General features: G+C 41.3%; 1 protein-coding gene across 5 annotated transcripts in view; it reads left to right on the plus strand.

Moving 5' to 3' along the window:
- Positions 1 to 16,418, plus strand: part of PIAS2 (protein inhibitor of activated STAT 2) — a 32,734-nt gene that overhangs the window by 12,863 nt on the left and 3,453 nt on the right. For 2 of the 5 annotated variants that reach the window (XM_061450536.1, XM_061450531.1), the window contains exons 3-12: positions 2,029 to 2,113; positions 2,732 to 2,782; positions 2,903 to 2,993; positions 7,208 to 7,342; positions 10,135 to 10,240; positions 10,826 to 10,899; positions 12,045 to 12,205; positions 12,813 to 12,946; positions 13,375 to 13,543; positions 15,693 to 15,832. In XM_061450536.1, the coding sequence (XP_061306520.1) occupies positions 2,029 to 2,113; positions 2,732 to 2,782; positions 2,903 to 2,993; positions 7,208 to 7,342; positions 10,135 to 10,240; positions 10,826 to 10,899; positions 12,045 to 12,205; positions 12,813 to 12,946; positions 13,375 to 13,543; positions 15,693 to 15,832 (1,146 nt within the window). Of the gene's footprint in view, positions 1 to 2,028; positions 2,114 to 2,731; positions 2,783 to 2,902; positions 2,994 to 7,207; positions 7,343 to 10,134; positions 10,241 to 10,825; positions 10,900 to 12,044; positions 12,206 to 12,812; positions 12,947 to 13,374; positions 13,544 to 15,692; positions 15,833 to 16,306; positions 16,363 to 16,418 lie in introns of all 5 variants that reach the window. The other 3 variants (XM_061450534.1, XM_061450532.1, XM_061450533.1) reach the window with 3 other exon arrangements.

Here is a 16,418-nt window from a genome sequence, read left to right on the forward strand (position 1 = left end):
GCAAAGTTTAGTACCTTGCTCAGCACAGGCTGGAAGTTCCTCAGCCTACAGGTTGTTGCTGTACTGTGTGCTAAAAGGCAGAGTGGACCTTTGTCTTCTGAATAAACAGGAGTCTCAGTTTAGCTTTCTTAAATACTTCACTCAAGCATAATTCTTTAGAATTATGTTTTGTCTTGAAATTCAACCTTTCTTACATTCCATGGTTGCCTACCTATTTAGTAATGTAGTTTAGAAACACTTCAGCATTTTGTAAGCTGTCTTCATTCTTTTAAACATTTTAGTTTCTTATCTGATAGTCTTTTAGCTGTGATTTGTACCTCAGTGAGGTATACTCTGATCACTGGTCACCCCCAGTACCTAAGCAGCAAACATTACTAACATTATGTACAATGCCTGCTGTCAATTCTCCTTGTGAGTTCTGACACCCTGTTAAGAGTTTGTATTGTACCTGTGTATCAGTACAATCACTGCTTTGGTGTTGGACAGCTCATGCTGCTTCAACCTTTACAGAGATAATGTGTCAGTGTCACAGTGCCCTGGCTAACTCCTGCTTGCGTTCGCTGTGCGCAGTAGCAGAGTATCTGAATTAGCCTCCTGAATTATTCTGTGCTGTGGGACAGCTGCTGGCTTATAATTAACTGGACTGGTTGCCGGCCACGTAGTCACTCCATTCTATATAATGCAGCATATGCCGCACATTATATTTCTGCTGTGTGCTGTGCAGTTATCTTTTGTTTCCTGGTCAGTGATTTGTAGAGGTGGTTAGAAATCTCTCTAACAGCTGTTTTCCTAACTTTGGAAATCATCTGAAAAGAGTAATTTCCTTTTCTGAGAGAAGACTTCCTTGGGAGTATCACCATGTTATAATGTGTCTGCGAATGAAAGTTTCAGAAACCAAATAGGTAGATCAGAGAGCTAGGAGTGTGGTCTGCTTCACTGCGACTCTTTAAAAGGGATGAGTGTAGCTATTCTTTTATGTTAACATCAGAACACAAGACCAGGTGTAGGTGTGGGGTTTACTTTTAACCCACACTCAATTCAGTACCAGAATATTTCCATGATCTTTCTTGCGTGTGCTCAAGTAATATTTTAAAATAGAAAATGCTGTCTGTGGTGTGTGTGTGTGTCTGTGCACAATGTTGCTGTTTTGAATTGTTTGAGGAACTTGGTGTGTATTTGCTGCACCTGGGTCCTGTTTCATGTTTGTGTTCCTTTTGTGTGTGTGTTCTGGGCGTAGAGACCTTGTTTTCAAAATGTCACAGTGTACAGGGCAGTCTGGCTCTTCCAAATGTTCCTGGCTTAGTTGTGCTATGCCTGTGTTCATCCTCCTTGCTGGTTACTTTAAACTGTTGGACAAGTCCAATCTGCCTTTATTTCAGGTCAAGATCTCTAACTTCTCAAGTCGGAACAGAGTAGAAAAGTAACATCTGCATCCTGTGGACTCTTAATAATAAAGTATTTCTGCTTCCCATCAATGACAGACAAGTAGGATTCTGATATAAAAGTTGTATTTAGTTAATTTTTTTTATTGCCAAATGTTTCTGAGGGGTAAGTCCCAGACATGAAGTCTAGCTGGCTTCTCTGGCAATAGGGGTTGTGCTCTTCCCCTTCCTCCCCAAAGGCTTTAGCTGTTTCTGAATTGAGTAATTTTCCAGCTGCTCATTTATAAGTTCTGGTGCACATTCTTGTAGTACATAAAAACAAACATCTTCTATGTTTTGTCAGGTATTCAGTATTACATTTGTTACATGTTTGTTTGAACCTTTCTCCTTTGGGAAAAGGGATTATAATGTGGGTTGCCAAACTGCTTTAGTACTGAAGTGTAATGTGATATTAAGCCACCTGAATATGGTTGAATGAATTATTTGTTCCGTTGCTTTCGTCTTGACAGTTACATGCAGTTTAACCACAATTTGATTGTATTAAATGACTTATGCCTTTTTCCAGAAAAAAAACTCAATTGCAGATCCTGTTTTAATTAATGACTTTAATCACCATGCTTAAATCTCTCTTTTTTGTGTTTTCTAGTACACAGCAGTATTCAGAGGTTCCAAGAGAAGTTTTTCATCTTTGCTTTAACACCTCAGCAGGTCAGAGAGATCTGTCTTTCCAGGTAAGTAAGAGTATGTCATGGTAAGGAGAAAGTGTGGATTTTTGGTCCATTAATGCATCACATAAGCTCAGAGATAAAGTAATAAAGTCAGTATAACTTTGGAGAGGATTGTATGTTCTGTTTTCATCAGGAATTACTGTGCACAGAGTTTATGTGCATCAGGGAGAAATCCTATGCCACTAAAGCGATAGCAATTACTTGGTTCCAAATAATATTGTGACTGTTTAGAGGGGTGCTAAGCTTTTCTTCCCTGCATGTTTCCTGGCTGCAGGAATGGAACACTGCTTTTATCTTTTATCCTGGGTTTCATGTTGTTGCAAGACCTATGGTGTAAGCCAAGAGAATTCAAAGAGTATTTTGTTCTCTGGCAACATCATATTTCATTGTCACTATAAACTCTTGACAGAGGGTGCTGATCCTGAAGTTCTGCTGAAATTGCAGTAGCTAAACAGAGGTGCTTATAACACATCTGTAACAGATTGCTTATAAGGTCTGTTCACAGCTTAATAAAAGAATAAAAGCAAAGTTTAATGATGTTGGGGCAGGTGTGCCAGTTCTTTTTGCGTACAACTGGAATGTAAGTTTTGCTGTCTAAATAGGTACTTCTCTTTGTCACAGGGACTTCATGCCAGCGGGCAGGAGAGATTACACAGTCCAAGTTCAGCTAAGGTATTTTTTTGATAGTGCTCCCTTAATTATAATTAGCTAATGTAACAGAAGTCTAGATGTTTGTGTGGGTATATCAATGTGGTGACACTTGAAAATGATGTTTTCTTTTTTGGGATGTAGGTTTTGTCTAGCAGAGACAAGCTGCCCTCAAGAAGATAATTACCCTAGTAGTTTGTGTATTAAAGTAAATGGGAAGCTGTTTCCATTGCTGGTAAGCTTGTTTGTACGTATTTGTGGCTGCTTTATGACCTGTGGTGTATGTATTTTGCTAAAACAATAAGCTGTTTATTGTTATCACACAAATTTCTCAAGTTACTAATGTTAGGCATATGCTGTGTGAGATAGACATTACTGTTATTAATCTTGCTACAGCCACTACACGGATTAATTGTGTTTTAGCCACCTACAGCAAACGTCATCTGTTGCAGTTAACACAACAAAATATGTCAAAAAGAAACCAGTGTCTGCATGGGGAGTCCTCATCAGAAGTCTTGACTTGACTGGTAGGAGACCTTGATGATTAGCTTGAGTTCCTCCTTGTTACGAGGGAATGGTCATCACCCTCTTGAGTACATGTTTCTATGCTGCTCAGCATCTGTCTGGTTAGAGTGGAATTCATTGTGGGGATGAAGAACAGACACATCTGATGGTTCCTAGTATTTGATGGTACTGGAACAGAGCAGTGTTGATAGCGCTACACTTCAGTGGCATCTGATGTTGTAAAAGTATGTGAGCAGGGTCACCTCAAGGCTTGAATATTCTAGAAAAAGGGAAAAACACTCTCAGCTTTCTTGGAGGATCTCTGAAATGGGTATCTCTCAAAAGAACAGAGAAACTTACATGACTCATTCTGGAAGCTATAGAAAATGGAAAAAGTAGTAGTACAGAGGCTTATTTTCAGCACTGGGTTTTGAAAAATGCTGTATAAAGAAAGGAGGTGTGACAAACTTTTTCCAAATGTTTATCACCTTATTGGTGTCAGATATGTTGTCCTATATCATGACATATGCAACCATGACTGCTTTTTTGCCTCTACTCAGCTTAAATGAGACTCTCTAGCTTCTCTTCCCCCTACTTCAGCAATTGCATCGCTATTCTTCCATCTGTCTTCAGCGTGTAAAAGGATTTCTTTTCAGTGTTTTTGGGTATTTCCTGCAAGTGCCAGTTACGTTCTCTGTGATAAAATTGAGGATTTTCTCCTTCCTTCTTTAGATTCTCTTCCTATAAGCTACCCACCAAGAAGAATTGGGTCTAATGTTATCTTGTGGACATCAATGTCTGATGATTCTCAGTCTTGCTAAGAAAGTTTACATCCTCTATGCATAACATGTCAGTCATGGCAAAAATAGTTTGTAATCGTGGATTGTTGCTTTGCTTTTGATATAAATCCTGTAAGTTCTTCTTGCACATCGTAAGATGATTCCTTAATCTGTCAGAGAGAAACTTCAGGTGAGAAAGTGAATAAATGACAATTGTCTTAGTAACTTTGTTTTCTCTCCTTCACTGTGAGCTGAATGGCAAATGTAGTCTCAGTCTTAGTGCTCCTGCAAGCATTTTTTTTTTGTAGATTTGGTCGATGTCTGCATCCCTCTCGTGTTTCCTTTTTGTTGCAGAAAATGTAAGGTAACTTCTTTGCCTCAAAGACCACTATTGTCCAGCTCGGTAGTGTTGGTGTTAGGTAATTAATCAGTGCTGCCAGCCTCAATTGCCAACTTACACAATTCTGAAGTAAGAACTGCTCTGTTTTAACAGTAACTGGTCTGTACTTACATGAGTAAGTACTGTTCCCTGATATAGCATTTCATGCCACTGCAGGTGTCTGCATATTATTCTTTGTCATCTTGTTGGCTGCAATATGTACCAGAAACTTCAGTGAAATGCTGCCAGCACTGCTTCAGGTCATGCCAACCCATGTTAACACGGTGTTTTCCTGTATTCCTACAGCTGTCTGCTTCCTCCTTTTTCAGTGTTGGTTCTGATTTAAAAGGAGTAAATGCAGAACCTTACCTGCTGGTGTCTTGGCAAGTAACAAGGATTTTACACATAATGCACTACAGCAGGTGGTTCTTCTGACTTCTTTTGTAGGCAGGACAAAATGTGCAAGTTCAAAAAGGTAAATTGCTTTTCTTCTCAGGTGACTGCCACAGACCACTGTACATCTCTTTCAAAGGACAGAATCAAATATGTCAGGGCAGGCTGGAAAGGCCAAGTAGGAGAGCAGTTCTGCTTCCTGTTGATCAGTTTTCCTGGTTACAGCAGATTCCACCTGCTTTGACTGATGGTTCTTACAAGAAGCATGGGAGACTTGAAGACCCAGATAATGTTGCCACTTGCTAGCCACTACAACTGGCAGTCTGATTAAACAGTGCTGGTTGTGATAGGCAGGTAAAGTGCTCTTTACTTAAGTCTTGGAAGACTAGAAAGGGAACGTTTAAAGTGTTTTAGGAGTACAGGATTGAATCTTATCACAGGGTTGTTGCTCTATGGAAGAGCACATCAAAAGCTTGACTGAAATGAAGCATATGTGCAGCAGAATCTGTCTCTAAAAAAGAAAAGAAATATAAGAGAACTTGCATCTTTCCTCTCTTGAAAACAAGATGGCCTCATTTGAGGTTGGAGACCAGCAGGTTTGTGGCTGGTACAGTATGTGTGGAAATAATCTCCTAAGTATTGCAGGGATAGTGTGTTTATCCACTTGAACTCATTATAAAGTCACCATAGTAAAGAAAGGCCTTCTATAGCAAAACATTTGGGATATATAGTCTATAAATGACTGCAGCTGTTCTGTTTGATTAAAGAAATGGCAAATCAGTCATTCTTTTAAGTCCCCATACATCTGCTCCCTCTGTTCTGCAATAAGGCATACACAGCGAGGTTCCTCGTAACTCCTGGTCACTTTTCTCGGGTGAGAACCATTTCAGGGAGGGTCCTTCAGCAATTGCTGTCTATTGCTCTGGCCTCGCAGACCTGCTTGTAGAAGCTCCATGTCCCTGTGCTGTCACTGCAAGGAAGAGTCCTGCCTAACATTTGTAAAGGGCAGTGGGGAGGCACAGTCAGGGCTTGGTTGTCAGGTGAGACATGTGGATTAGTAATAGAGCAGGTTTGGAAACCTAGGAAATTATGACCACTGTCATCCTCCTTGGATTAAAAGCAGTGAGCGTTCTTTGGTACACTTGGTTGAGGGAGTGCAGAGGCTACTTATTTCTGTTTATTTTCAGACTGAGCATCTCTCAGAGTAACTAATTTTTTTCCAAGCACCAGGCTGTGTGTTTCTCTGGGTAAAAGAAATGTATGTGTGTGTGTTTTCTGGCACATCCCTACTGGGAGAGTTTCTTGTATGGAAAAATTTCTCTTGAACTAAATGAGATCTGGCAGTCAGTTCTGTCAGAGACAAAGGGCTGCAATCTTTTGGTGGCATCCTTCTGGTGCGGGATGGGTTGTTGAGGAGTGGACTGCAGGCTGGCTGTGTGAGCTCAGAACAGATTCCCAGATTTCCTGCTGCAGACTGGCTTGTTTCACAGTGACAGATGTAGGATGAGATGAATGAGCTGTGTGCTTCATCACAGAGCATGGGTACTTCCTGTCTGTGATATGCTGGAGAGTGTGTGCTTGCCTAGAAGCAAAGGGAACCGACTGGCTCCTGACCCTTGAGGGTCCCTTGCAACCTGGTATTCTAAGATTCTATTCTGTGATTTAATTTGCAAACATCATAAAGGAAATAAAACTACAGAGAAGTCATCCAGGTTCTGAAAATCATCATCAAAGCTGAGCAAATAAAATCTAGTTTTTTTGGTTCCTGCAGACAACAGCTAAGCCTATTAGCTCTTAGAGCTGATATTCTGTGTAGAGCTCTTCTTCAGGGCCTTTGGTAGAGTACAACCTATCACTACTGAGGCTAGGTGTAGCTGGTGCACATTGAGGAGTGCTCCTGAAAGCACACATTGAGGAGATTTGGAGCTCTTGGAACAAGACTTTGTTTCTTAAATAATTGAGGTATTTACTGGGTGTGAAACACTAAATTAACTCCTCATTACTTGCTATATTTGTCACTAAAGGCTGTGTCCTTGTGTTGTTCTCCTCTTTCAGTGGGGTGAAAAAAAAAAAGCACAGAAAGCATCAACATTACTTTTTACTCTTCTAGTAAACTTACACCTGGCCTTAAATTGCATTCTCTCCCACTTCTTTAGCATGTCCCTAAAACCACTTTAGAACAAAACAATGCTTTAAAATTATGGTTGACTTGTGGCATTAAGACTTCAAAGGCTAGGATTTCTCAGAGTAAGTGTTGAATTTGGACTCCAGCCTGGAGAGCCTCTAGGTTTACTTGCTTCCCATAGATCTGTTTAAAACTAACAAGCCTGCTTCATCAGGTTTCAGAGTACAGTGGGAAAACTTGGTAACTCTTATTGTCTGTCCTTTCCACAGGGATATGCTCCACCACCAAAAAACGGGATTGAACAGAAGCGACCTGGACGTCCCTTGAACATAACATCTCTAGTTAGGCTCTCATCAGCTGTGCCAAACCAGATTTCCATTTCCTGGGCTTCTGAAATTGGGAAGGTAAACTGTATGTTCTGTAGGATGTGGGAAGTTGTCTAAATAACCTCATTTAATAATAACCTGAGAAGGAAAACTCAGTATTGCTGGCCAGGTGTACACCAGCAAGTGTTTAGTATTAGGTGGCTGAACTTAGAATAAGTGTCAGGGAAGATTTGCTTTAGAAGTATGGTAGTTTACAGTAACATATATAAGATTCACATACACGTGGCAATGACCTCCTTATGGAATACACATTAGAAGGCCAGCTGTTAGGGGCTGCCTGAAATGTGTGTCAAAACTACCTGAAGCTACTTGTGGCGTGAACAGTACAAAACAGTTCAGACATGACAAAATAACAAAAGGAAAACCTGCTTTCCTCCTTGTAGCCTCACAGTGTAAAAAATGGCTTTGAGCAACTTGGTCTAAGCGGTTGGAACTGGAGGAGCTTTGAGGTCCTTTCCAACCCAGACCAGTCTGGGATTCTGTATTCTAAGGCATGTTTCACAATATCTGTCCATTAAAAAGCCAGAGAAAGAAGGCTTTTTAAACTGTGGATGTGCCAAGGCCATGAGAGTGGAAGCATGCATTTGCTTTTGAGGGCTTTGTATTTTCTAACCAAGTAATAAGTAGCTTCACTGAAGCAATTTTTATTTCATAGGAAGAACTGCTCAATGGATGTTTCCATCTCTGTTCTTCTGAGATTCCCTTTTTTTTTGTACATGAAAATGGTTTCTCTCTGAGTCAGTTTAAAATTGAACTTGCAAATATACCAAAAAAGGGGTGGAATTTACAGGCAGGCAGGGTTTCCTGGGGAGGTGCCAAGCTGTTTCTGGACTTGATGGGTTTCAGACATGCTTTGTTGGACCCTACTTGTGCAGGTGTGTGTTTCTAAAGAAGGATGTTTGAGCAGTATGTTCCTTAAGAAATGACCATACATCATGTGTGTTCTTTCCAATGAAGAGTATTCTGGAAGTTTGGGTGACCTGAGGGAGAAGTGACTCAATGTGGGGAGGGATGCAGAGTTGGAGGGGAAGAAATGAAAATTGAAGCTTCTTCATAGAGTTCTAAACTTCATGGAAAGCTGCAGTGAGGGGAAGCATGCTAGACTTGAGGTAGCAGGAGATAAAGGCGATGGTGACTGAAACATACCTGTTGCTTCCTAGTGCCTGCAGTCATTAGTCATAATTGAAAAGGGATTAGCCTTCAAAACGACTGTGTGTCTGTTTAGAAATCCTCCTATGGATTTAGTAAGGAAAGGAAGGGAGAATGTGAAGAATTTCTGAGTTCCTCCTAGGTATGGGTGGCTGTTGCAGCAGCATTTCAGCTGTTGGTAAGTCAAAAACTACTTCCAGCTCTGTCTGTGACTAGTGTAAATCCATCTGCATTCAGTTATCAAAGCAGTTTACTTCTTTTTTTCTTCAAAATCAAAGCCTGTGGACTGGAGACATGCCACATTTCAAAGTGACACTCCAGTATAAGCTTTTATACGCTAAATACTATTTCAAAAAGAAACTGGAGAGAAAGCTAATGTTCAGGAAGCAGGTGAAGGAAACGGCAAAGGTTTCATTTCTCAGAGGTGGAGGGAAAGATCTATGCCATTGTTTTCCAGTCATAAAGCACAAGGATCTGGAAATGACAGCAGCATTGTGTGGTCTTGGCCTGTCCTGCTGATCCCTGCTTTCTTTCTCCCCTCTGTATTGCAAAACAATACTGTCTTGGAAGGAGATGAATTGGAGGTTGTCCCTGCATCTCCCTTTGCACTGAGAGGTAGAGTGAGTTCTTTGGGTTGTTGGTGCTTTGCTGTAAGTATTAGAACTTACAAGGGAGTTGTCAGGATTCATCCTCATAAATAAAACCCCCAGGAACAGTTTGGAGTGGACTTGTGGATGTGTTGTTGTCTGATAGTGGAGGGCTTCTGATCAAAGAAGACATTAACCCCACAGAGGTGGTCAGCCTTGAGCTGATAAAATTCTTTCTGTGGGCGGTAAACAGTGCAGTGTATGGTCATTCTTTAAGGATGAAAAAAAATTATCAGTTTGTTTTGGAGGTTTCCCATGTGTTTAGATTACTTTATTTGCTCATCTGGGTAAGCGCTTGTTTTCCTCTGGGTGGTAAAGGAGGAGTAGTGTGGTACCAGAAAATATAAGAAGATGGCTGGCAGGGAGTGATAATAAGAGATCACAGGTTGTGTTTGTTATACTGTTGAAATCATTATTATTCTGCAGCAGTGGGACTTGGAAGAATTTTCCCTAGTGACCTTGAAGGGAGACCGAACAAAAGAAGCTGGCAAGTGGTGTGAATTAGGGAAGAGAAGTGAATGCTAGGGAATGTAGCCAGCCTAGGAGGAGTAGGTATGGAGTAATGAGGCTTGACTTAACAGTACAGAGCAAGCTGAAGAACAGGTGCAAAGAAGTTGGTGCAGCTGCATGCCATGTGAAGGTGTTGTGGTTGTACCTGAAAGACCATTCATCTTTTGTCACTTTGAGCTCCCCATAACAGATTGACACTGAAAAAAGGGAAGGATTTAGGAGACAGGTGTGAGAAGTTCTCAAAGGCTGCATGCATGGGCAGGTGTGTTTCACTCTAAATCATCTTTCCAAGGAAAGAGCCCAGACTGGATTGACAGGAGAGTTCTGGCAGAGTATTGGACTCTTTCACAGTACTGAAGTCATCCTTTAAGGCTTTCATAACTGTGAAGCCCAAAATGGGCAAGTTTTTGTTTTTTTTCTGTATGCTACAACTAGTGTAAACACTGATCTGTTGTCATGGTGAAAGTACTGTATGAAACTAATCTTTCATCACTCTCTTTGTAGAATTACTCCATGTCTGTATATCTTGTCCGCCAGCTCACTTCAGCAATGCTGTTGCAGAGACTAAAAATTAAAGGCATCAGGAACCCTGATCATTCCAGAGCACTAAGTAAGTTATATTAATTTGCCTGTCTGTACTTCTTGAGGGTGGTTGGTGGCTCTTTAACTGTTAATCCTTAGGGGATTTGCAGCATTCTGAAAGAAGTCCATGCCTGGATTATCAAATTTCCCTTTGCTATTGCTGGGGCATTATGCATGCTTTCAGTGAGGGTAGCTGTGCTGATTGGGAGCACATCTAAAGATCCTGTCCAAAATGTTCTTATGAGAATTCTATGAGCAGCCCTTATTGAGGTGGGTTGTGAGGTGCAGATATTCTAAACTCTCTTCACTTGCATGTTTTGCTGATTGTCTTTGTCCCTCACTCACTGGTGATTGTTTTATTCATCTTTGTATGCTGGGCTGAGTTTGCTCTACTAACTGTTGTGGCTGTTAATGCATCTGCTGCACATCAAACAGTCTTGCAATGAACAGTGTTTGCCAGTTGCTTATAAATAGTGAAACTGTTGGTGGTTTGATATTGCTATGATCTAGTTTCCTAGGTGCTTAATTTTTTTAGATAGCTTGAAATAAAGTACAAGTACTGGCAAATCAAGATTAGCAGTTTAAATAATGTCTGTTGTAACTTCTTTCATAGTTAAAGAAAAATTAACTGCGGACCCCGATAGTGAGATTGCCACCACCAGTCTGCGTGTGTCTCTGATGTGTCCTGTAAGTATGGCTGGAAGTTACCATATGCAGATCTGTATTTTCATCTTTCTAAAAGCAGCCCCACTTTTTTATATACTGCTTCATTAAATAAAGCACTGGGGAGAAGAGTGCATCTATAAGCACCTGATTATAGCAGTATTCAAACAACTGAATGCAGCTGGTGTAATACAAGTAGAATCAAATTGCTTCTTGTGTGTAATGAGGCCTGTAGAAGATGTAATCTTGCATATTGAGGTGTTGAGACTTAATTGGGTAGGGTGACAATAATTAAAGGATTTGGTGATAAATAAAACTTCTGATACCCTCATCTTGGTGGTATTGCTTATACTGTCAGCTGCTATGACAGACAGAATGATCACTGTGTAACGGGTAATGCTGCCTTGGGGTTTCTTTTCTTGGGTAATAACTGGCCTTGTGTTTGTGACTGGTCTGTTAAACTAAATGTTAAAATAGGTATTATGCCATTCTAATGTAACCTGAACTCAAACTCCCCTTTGCCATTTTTTAGCCAAGTATTCCAAAAGTGGGAACTTCAGTAGGTTTTTTTTATTTCCAGGATTCAGTTTTTATTCACATTAGTTATTGGAAGGGCATTAGTTATTAGCAGATCCATTAGGAATGTTTCTGGCTGTTTTCAGTTCAGTGAAGCCTTTGAGGATGGCTTTACTGTTTAAGAACAATGAAGGGTGGATTTGCCTGCAGTATCCTTAGCACTGGGCACCTCTGTGGAGAAAAGAGACACACGGATTGCCTATAAAAGGGGCCTATTAAGAAAGATGGGGAGAGACTTTTTAGGAGGGCCTGTTGTGGTAGAGTGAGGGGTGGTGGGTTTAAACTAAAAGGGGGAGATTCAGGCTGGATGTGAGGAAAAAATTCTTTACTGTGAGGGTGATGAGGCACTGGTATGGGTTGCCCAGAGGTGGTGAATGTTCCAGCCCTGGAGATGTTCCGTGCCTGGTTGGACAGGGCTTGGAGCAACCTGGCTGAAGATGTTCCTGCTCATTGCAGAGATGTTAGACTAGATGACCTATGAAGGTCCCTTTCAATCCAAACTATTCCATGATTCTGTGCCTCTGACTTTGTTAGCCATCCAGATCTACTTCACTGCCTTCTGTTCTGACATTCTTTAAATGCCTCTCCTGCAGCTGGGAAAAATGAGACTGACAATCCCATGTCGGGCTGTTACTTGCACTCATCTGCAATGTTTTGATGCTGCTCTTTATCTTCAAATGAATGAGAAGAAACCCACCTGGATCTGCCCTGTCTGTGACAAAAAGGCAGCCTATGAGAGCCTGATCTTGGATGGGTAAGAGACTGGGCTTGGGGATTACACAGTTAATTTTTTTCGTTCTGCACGTGATGGCTACTTTTGCAGCTTTTGTGAGTTTTAGCCATTTCATACCATTTTTTTTCATCAAAATATTTTGGCTTGGGAGGTATCATTAAACTATGTTTCTATTCCCATGTAACAAACTACAGAAATTTATCTCCAGACTGCATCATCAAACTCCTGATCCTCAGTGTATTTCTTCTGGAGAAACCCAAATGTGACATCTAAGGATTGATCTCCTTTTTACATAACCATTACTCTTAAGCTGTTAACTTTAAATTTTAACTTAAACTCACAAACAAGTATCAAACTTGATTCAGAGGATGGCAACTTCTGTTTTTTTATGAATTCTGTGAATTGCAGTAGTGTCAGAGTGGAATATTGGTAGGTCAGGTTGCTCTTCTAGGCTTTGTCTGTGACAGCTGTAATTACAGGCTTTCAGGTAAGATTAACTAAGGAGAAAGTACATGCAGTGGGTTGAAGGTGTGATCATAATTAGCTTTTCAACTGTGCCTCCTTTTCACTTACGATAAAAAAACTTACCTGGAGTCAAAAAATAAAACCATTCACCTTTATATTTCAGGCTCTTCATGGAAATCCTTAATGAGTGTTCTGATGTGGACGAGATTAAATTCCAAGAAGATGGCTCTTGGTGCCCCATGAGGCCAAAGACGGATGGTGTGAAAGTCTCAGGTCCACAGTGCACTAACATAGACAGTATGTACATCTGGTGACTGTATGTACTGACAAAAGTCCTGGAGACTTAATTGCATCCTGTATAATTCTTATGGATGCTGGCGTTTTGTTTTGTGGAGGGCTTAATACTTCTTGCCATTGAAACAAAAAAGAAAGGGTTGCTTCTCAAACAATGTGCATTTTGGGTCTTTGCTCTTCATAATAGCCGTTAAGAGAACGGAAGGTTTCCCTTATTTAAGGTCCTTACACTGATAAAAGAAGATGACAGTTTGTGCTTTAATAATCTCAGCATGGTACAGAATACTAATAAAACAGTTCCTGGGACATAACATTCTCTGCAGTAGCCAGGAAGATGAGCTAAAACAGGATTTGCATTTCTGGTCTGCAGATAGAAACTGCTAATGTCAACAGCCTTTAAAACAACAGTGATACTTTATTTTCTCGTTTAGGTTCCAGTGTTGTTAGCAAACAGTGTTCTGCGACAATTGCCAGTGAGGCAAACAAGAAGCAAGCTGATGTTATTGACTTGACAAAAGAAAGCTCTTCTGATGAAGACGATGCTCCTCCCAAAAGGAAGTGCGCTTATAAGTCCGGATCACGTGGAAGCCAAGCCAGAGGGTTTGTCAATTTTAAAGATAGATAGTTGTAACTCTGTAATGTCTCAGATAAACTGATGCATAGACAGGCAGACTTGCAATCTCTGTTCGGGATCCAGCTCCACACTTCCAGAGGAGAATTTCTAGGCCTCTCCTTGTAGAAGATACAGTACCTCTGATACAGTACCTTTGTACAGGTGAAACACTATCAAGACTTGCGCTGACTATTGCTGTGTTTGCAGGGATATTTCTCCATAGAAAAAGAGATTCTCCTGAGAAAGCAGATTATGCCAAGTGGAGGAGTTTTGTGCATTCTTGCTAAGTTAGTGTCATCTTGAAAGCTTTTCTTTTGCTGTCTGTTACACCCTTGAATCTGCTGTGGTGCCCAGGAAACGAGGCTGCATTGTGTGTTTCATCCATCCTGTTGGTCTTGGAAGGGAGGCGCTTTGCTGTTTTGAATTAAGACAAGTTTTTCCTCCATCCCTCTGTTAAAATCTGGTATGTTGTGGATGCTGTTGGCTGTGGTTATCAGTCAGTCCTGCATCTCAGCACAGTCAACAGCTTCAAGTCCCCTGTCAACTGATCTGTCTCTGTGGATGTGCCAGACTTCAGGGTCAGGTTTAACTAGCTTCTTTGCTGTTGTGCTGCCCTCTGTCTTGTCGCAGTCTGTGCAACTTGGATGCAGTTGGTTTGTGGTTTCCATAACATTCTTGCTCTTGGCCTTTTGGGTGCAGGAGACCTGCAGGGAGAGAGGGGCACTGGTTAGGCTCACCAGCAGTCACCGCTCCATGAGGCGGTGCTAGTCATGGCTTAGTAGTTAGTGTTGCTGCCTGCATGAGGTGTGTGTCTGCGTCTCGCAGCATAGTGGCTTATGTCTTGTACTAAAATAATAGTAATAAAACCCAAACCCCTTCTGTTTTGCTAGCTCTTGAAGTAATTAGCAGGTGTGCTGTGTTTCTAGTCTGCAAGAATGTGTGGTCTTTGGTGAGCAAATAGCTGGTCATCAACAACTTTCAGCAGTAATGCTGACATGCTGTTGCTTTTTGTGAGGATTGTGGAGTAGTCCTTCTGCAAAAGGCTTTATTTTCTAAGAACAAAATAGCTACAAACACATCTCTTAATGAAGTTTCAGAAGGCATCAAGACTTTCTTCCATGCTCTTGTATTTGAGATGGCTACCTGCAACCATAATTGTGGGAGGACTGAGTTTTCTTGTGTCTGTGACCGATGTATTTTCCTTGCTGTTTGGGTATGGAAATGGCATGTTTTCATTCTTCAAATCCAAGTCAAAGCCAGGCTTTTGGGAAATAGCTTATCTCCTGTGAACAGGGTTGCCTGAATGCTGGTTTTGGCAAAACTGTGGGATGCATTCGTGTAGGCAGAAGCAATGTAGGCTGAAGTGTAAGAGGTGCTTGAGAAGGAGGGTCTGAAATCCAAGCTTCTGAAATCAGAAGCAGCATAAATATACCAATGCAGCAGTGTGGGGAGGAGAACGTGAGTAATACTCACAGCTAGAGTGGAGCAGCCAGGAGTAAGACTCTGGGTGTTTCTACGTGACTTGGAGCTTATGAAATACTCTATGCATGTGGCTGAATGAGTGTGTTGTCTTTAACAGTGCTGCAAAGTAATCGGGCTGAAGGTGGGGATGCAGAAGGGTTTAAACTGGTTGCAAGCTCCTGGAGAGCTGAACTTAGCTTGGGCTTAGCCTCTGAGTAAAGGTGGGTTTGGTGGTTAACTCTGATCTGTGCTCCAGGGGCTGAACAATGCCCAGTCATGCCCTTGGTGGGATGGGATAGCACCAAGGAACACTCGTGGGGAGAAATTGACATGAGAAGTCTGCTGCTGGCTCTGTCTACCTGCAAATCCCTCCAAGGGTGCTCCTCAGATACAGATACCCAGTTCTGTGTCTGAATGGTAGACTGCTCTACATGACTCCAGCACTGTACTTTGTTTTAATGCCAGCTTGCTCTTATGTCACAGCTGCTGTTGAGATCCAAGATACAGTTATGTTATTATGAAGACTGTTATGAAAAAGGAAATTGGAGTGGAATACTGTGTAGTGAGTAGCCGTGCTGTGTTATCACAGAGTGATTTTTGTGAGTAAGAGCGTGTGCTTTCTGCTCTGTAACTAACGGCCAGGTTGTTTGTTATTTCCCATGCTGTTTAAAACAGGGTGCTCATGTACCAGCCATCTACGGTCAGAGTGCCCAGCGTGACAACGGTGAATACTGCTGCTATTCCTCCTTCATTAACAGACTGTCCGGTACCATTCCATCATCCACGAATTTCCAATATTTCATCAGATCTGCCAAGTAGGTGGTGGCTGTTTATAATGTTTGAGTTTGTGGGGTGGGTGGAAATTGGAGAATTAATACTTACTGGTTTCTTCTTTAATGGAACAAGACAATATGCAGTATTGTGCTGATGTGATGTGTAAGACAGTCCAGTAGAGGCTGTTTTTTCCAGTTTCGGATTGCACTTGGCAACATTGATATGAAAAACATTACTTCTGGGGTACAAATCGGCGCTGTGGAACAGCAGCCGGAAATGCTCTTGCTGTATTCAGTTAGACTTTGAGTAAACATCCTGATATTACGTACTGTAGATGAAAGGGAGAGTAGGTGCTTATTTAAGTTATAGACGTGTGATGGCACTGACTCATCCCAATTCTAGACATAGAGATAGTTCTGTTAACTGATTCTAATGGTGCTCTGTCTAGACTGTATGAAAAAGGTTAAGGTGAGCTACAATATGTAAGCTGACCTCTATTGACTTTCTTTATCTAGACAAACCTAAATGCCTATGATGTATTCTTCAACACTGCTGCTAAATATCAGACAAGGTGGGGATACTGATTGTTTTCTATTGTGGCTCTTTGAAAAGAACACTGTATATGAG

The sequence above is a fragment of the Pezoporus flaviventris genome, unplaced genomic scaffold, assembly GCF_033815535.1.
Source record: "Pezoporus flaviventris isolate CSIRO_AGI_PZ_B2104156 unplaced genomic scaffold, CSIRO_AGI_Pfla_v1 ptg000010l, whole genome shotgun sequence".
In the NCBI taxonomy this organism is placed as follows: domain Eukaryota; kingdom Metazoa; phylum Chordata; class Aves; order Psittaciformes; family Psittacidae; genus Pezoporus; species Pezoporus flaviventris.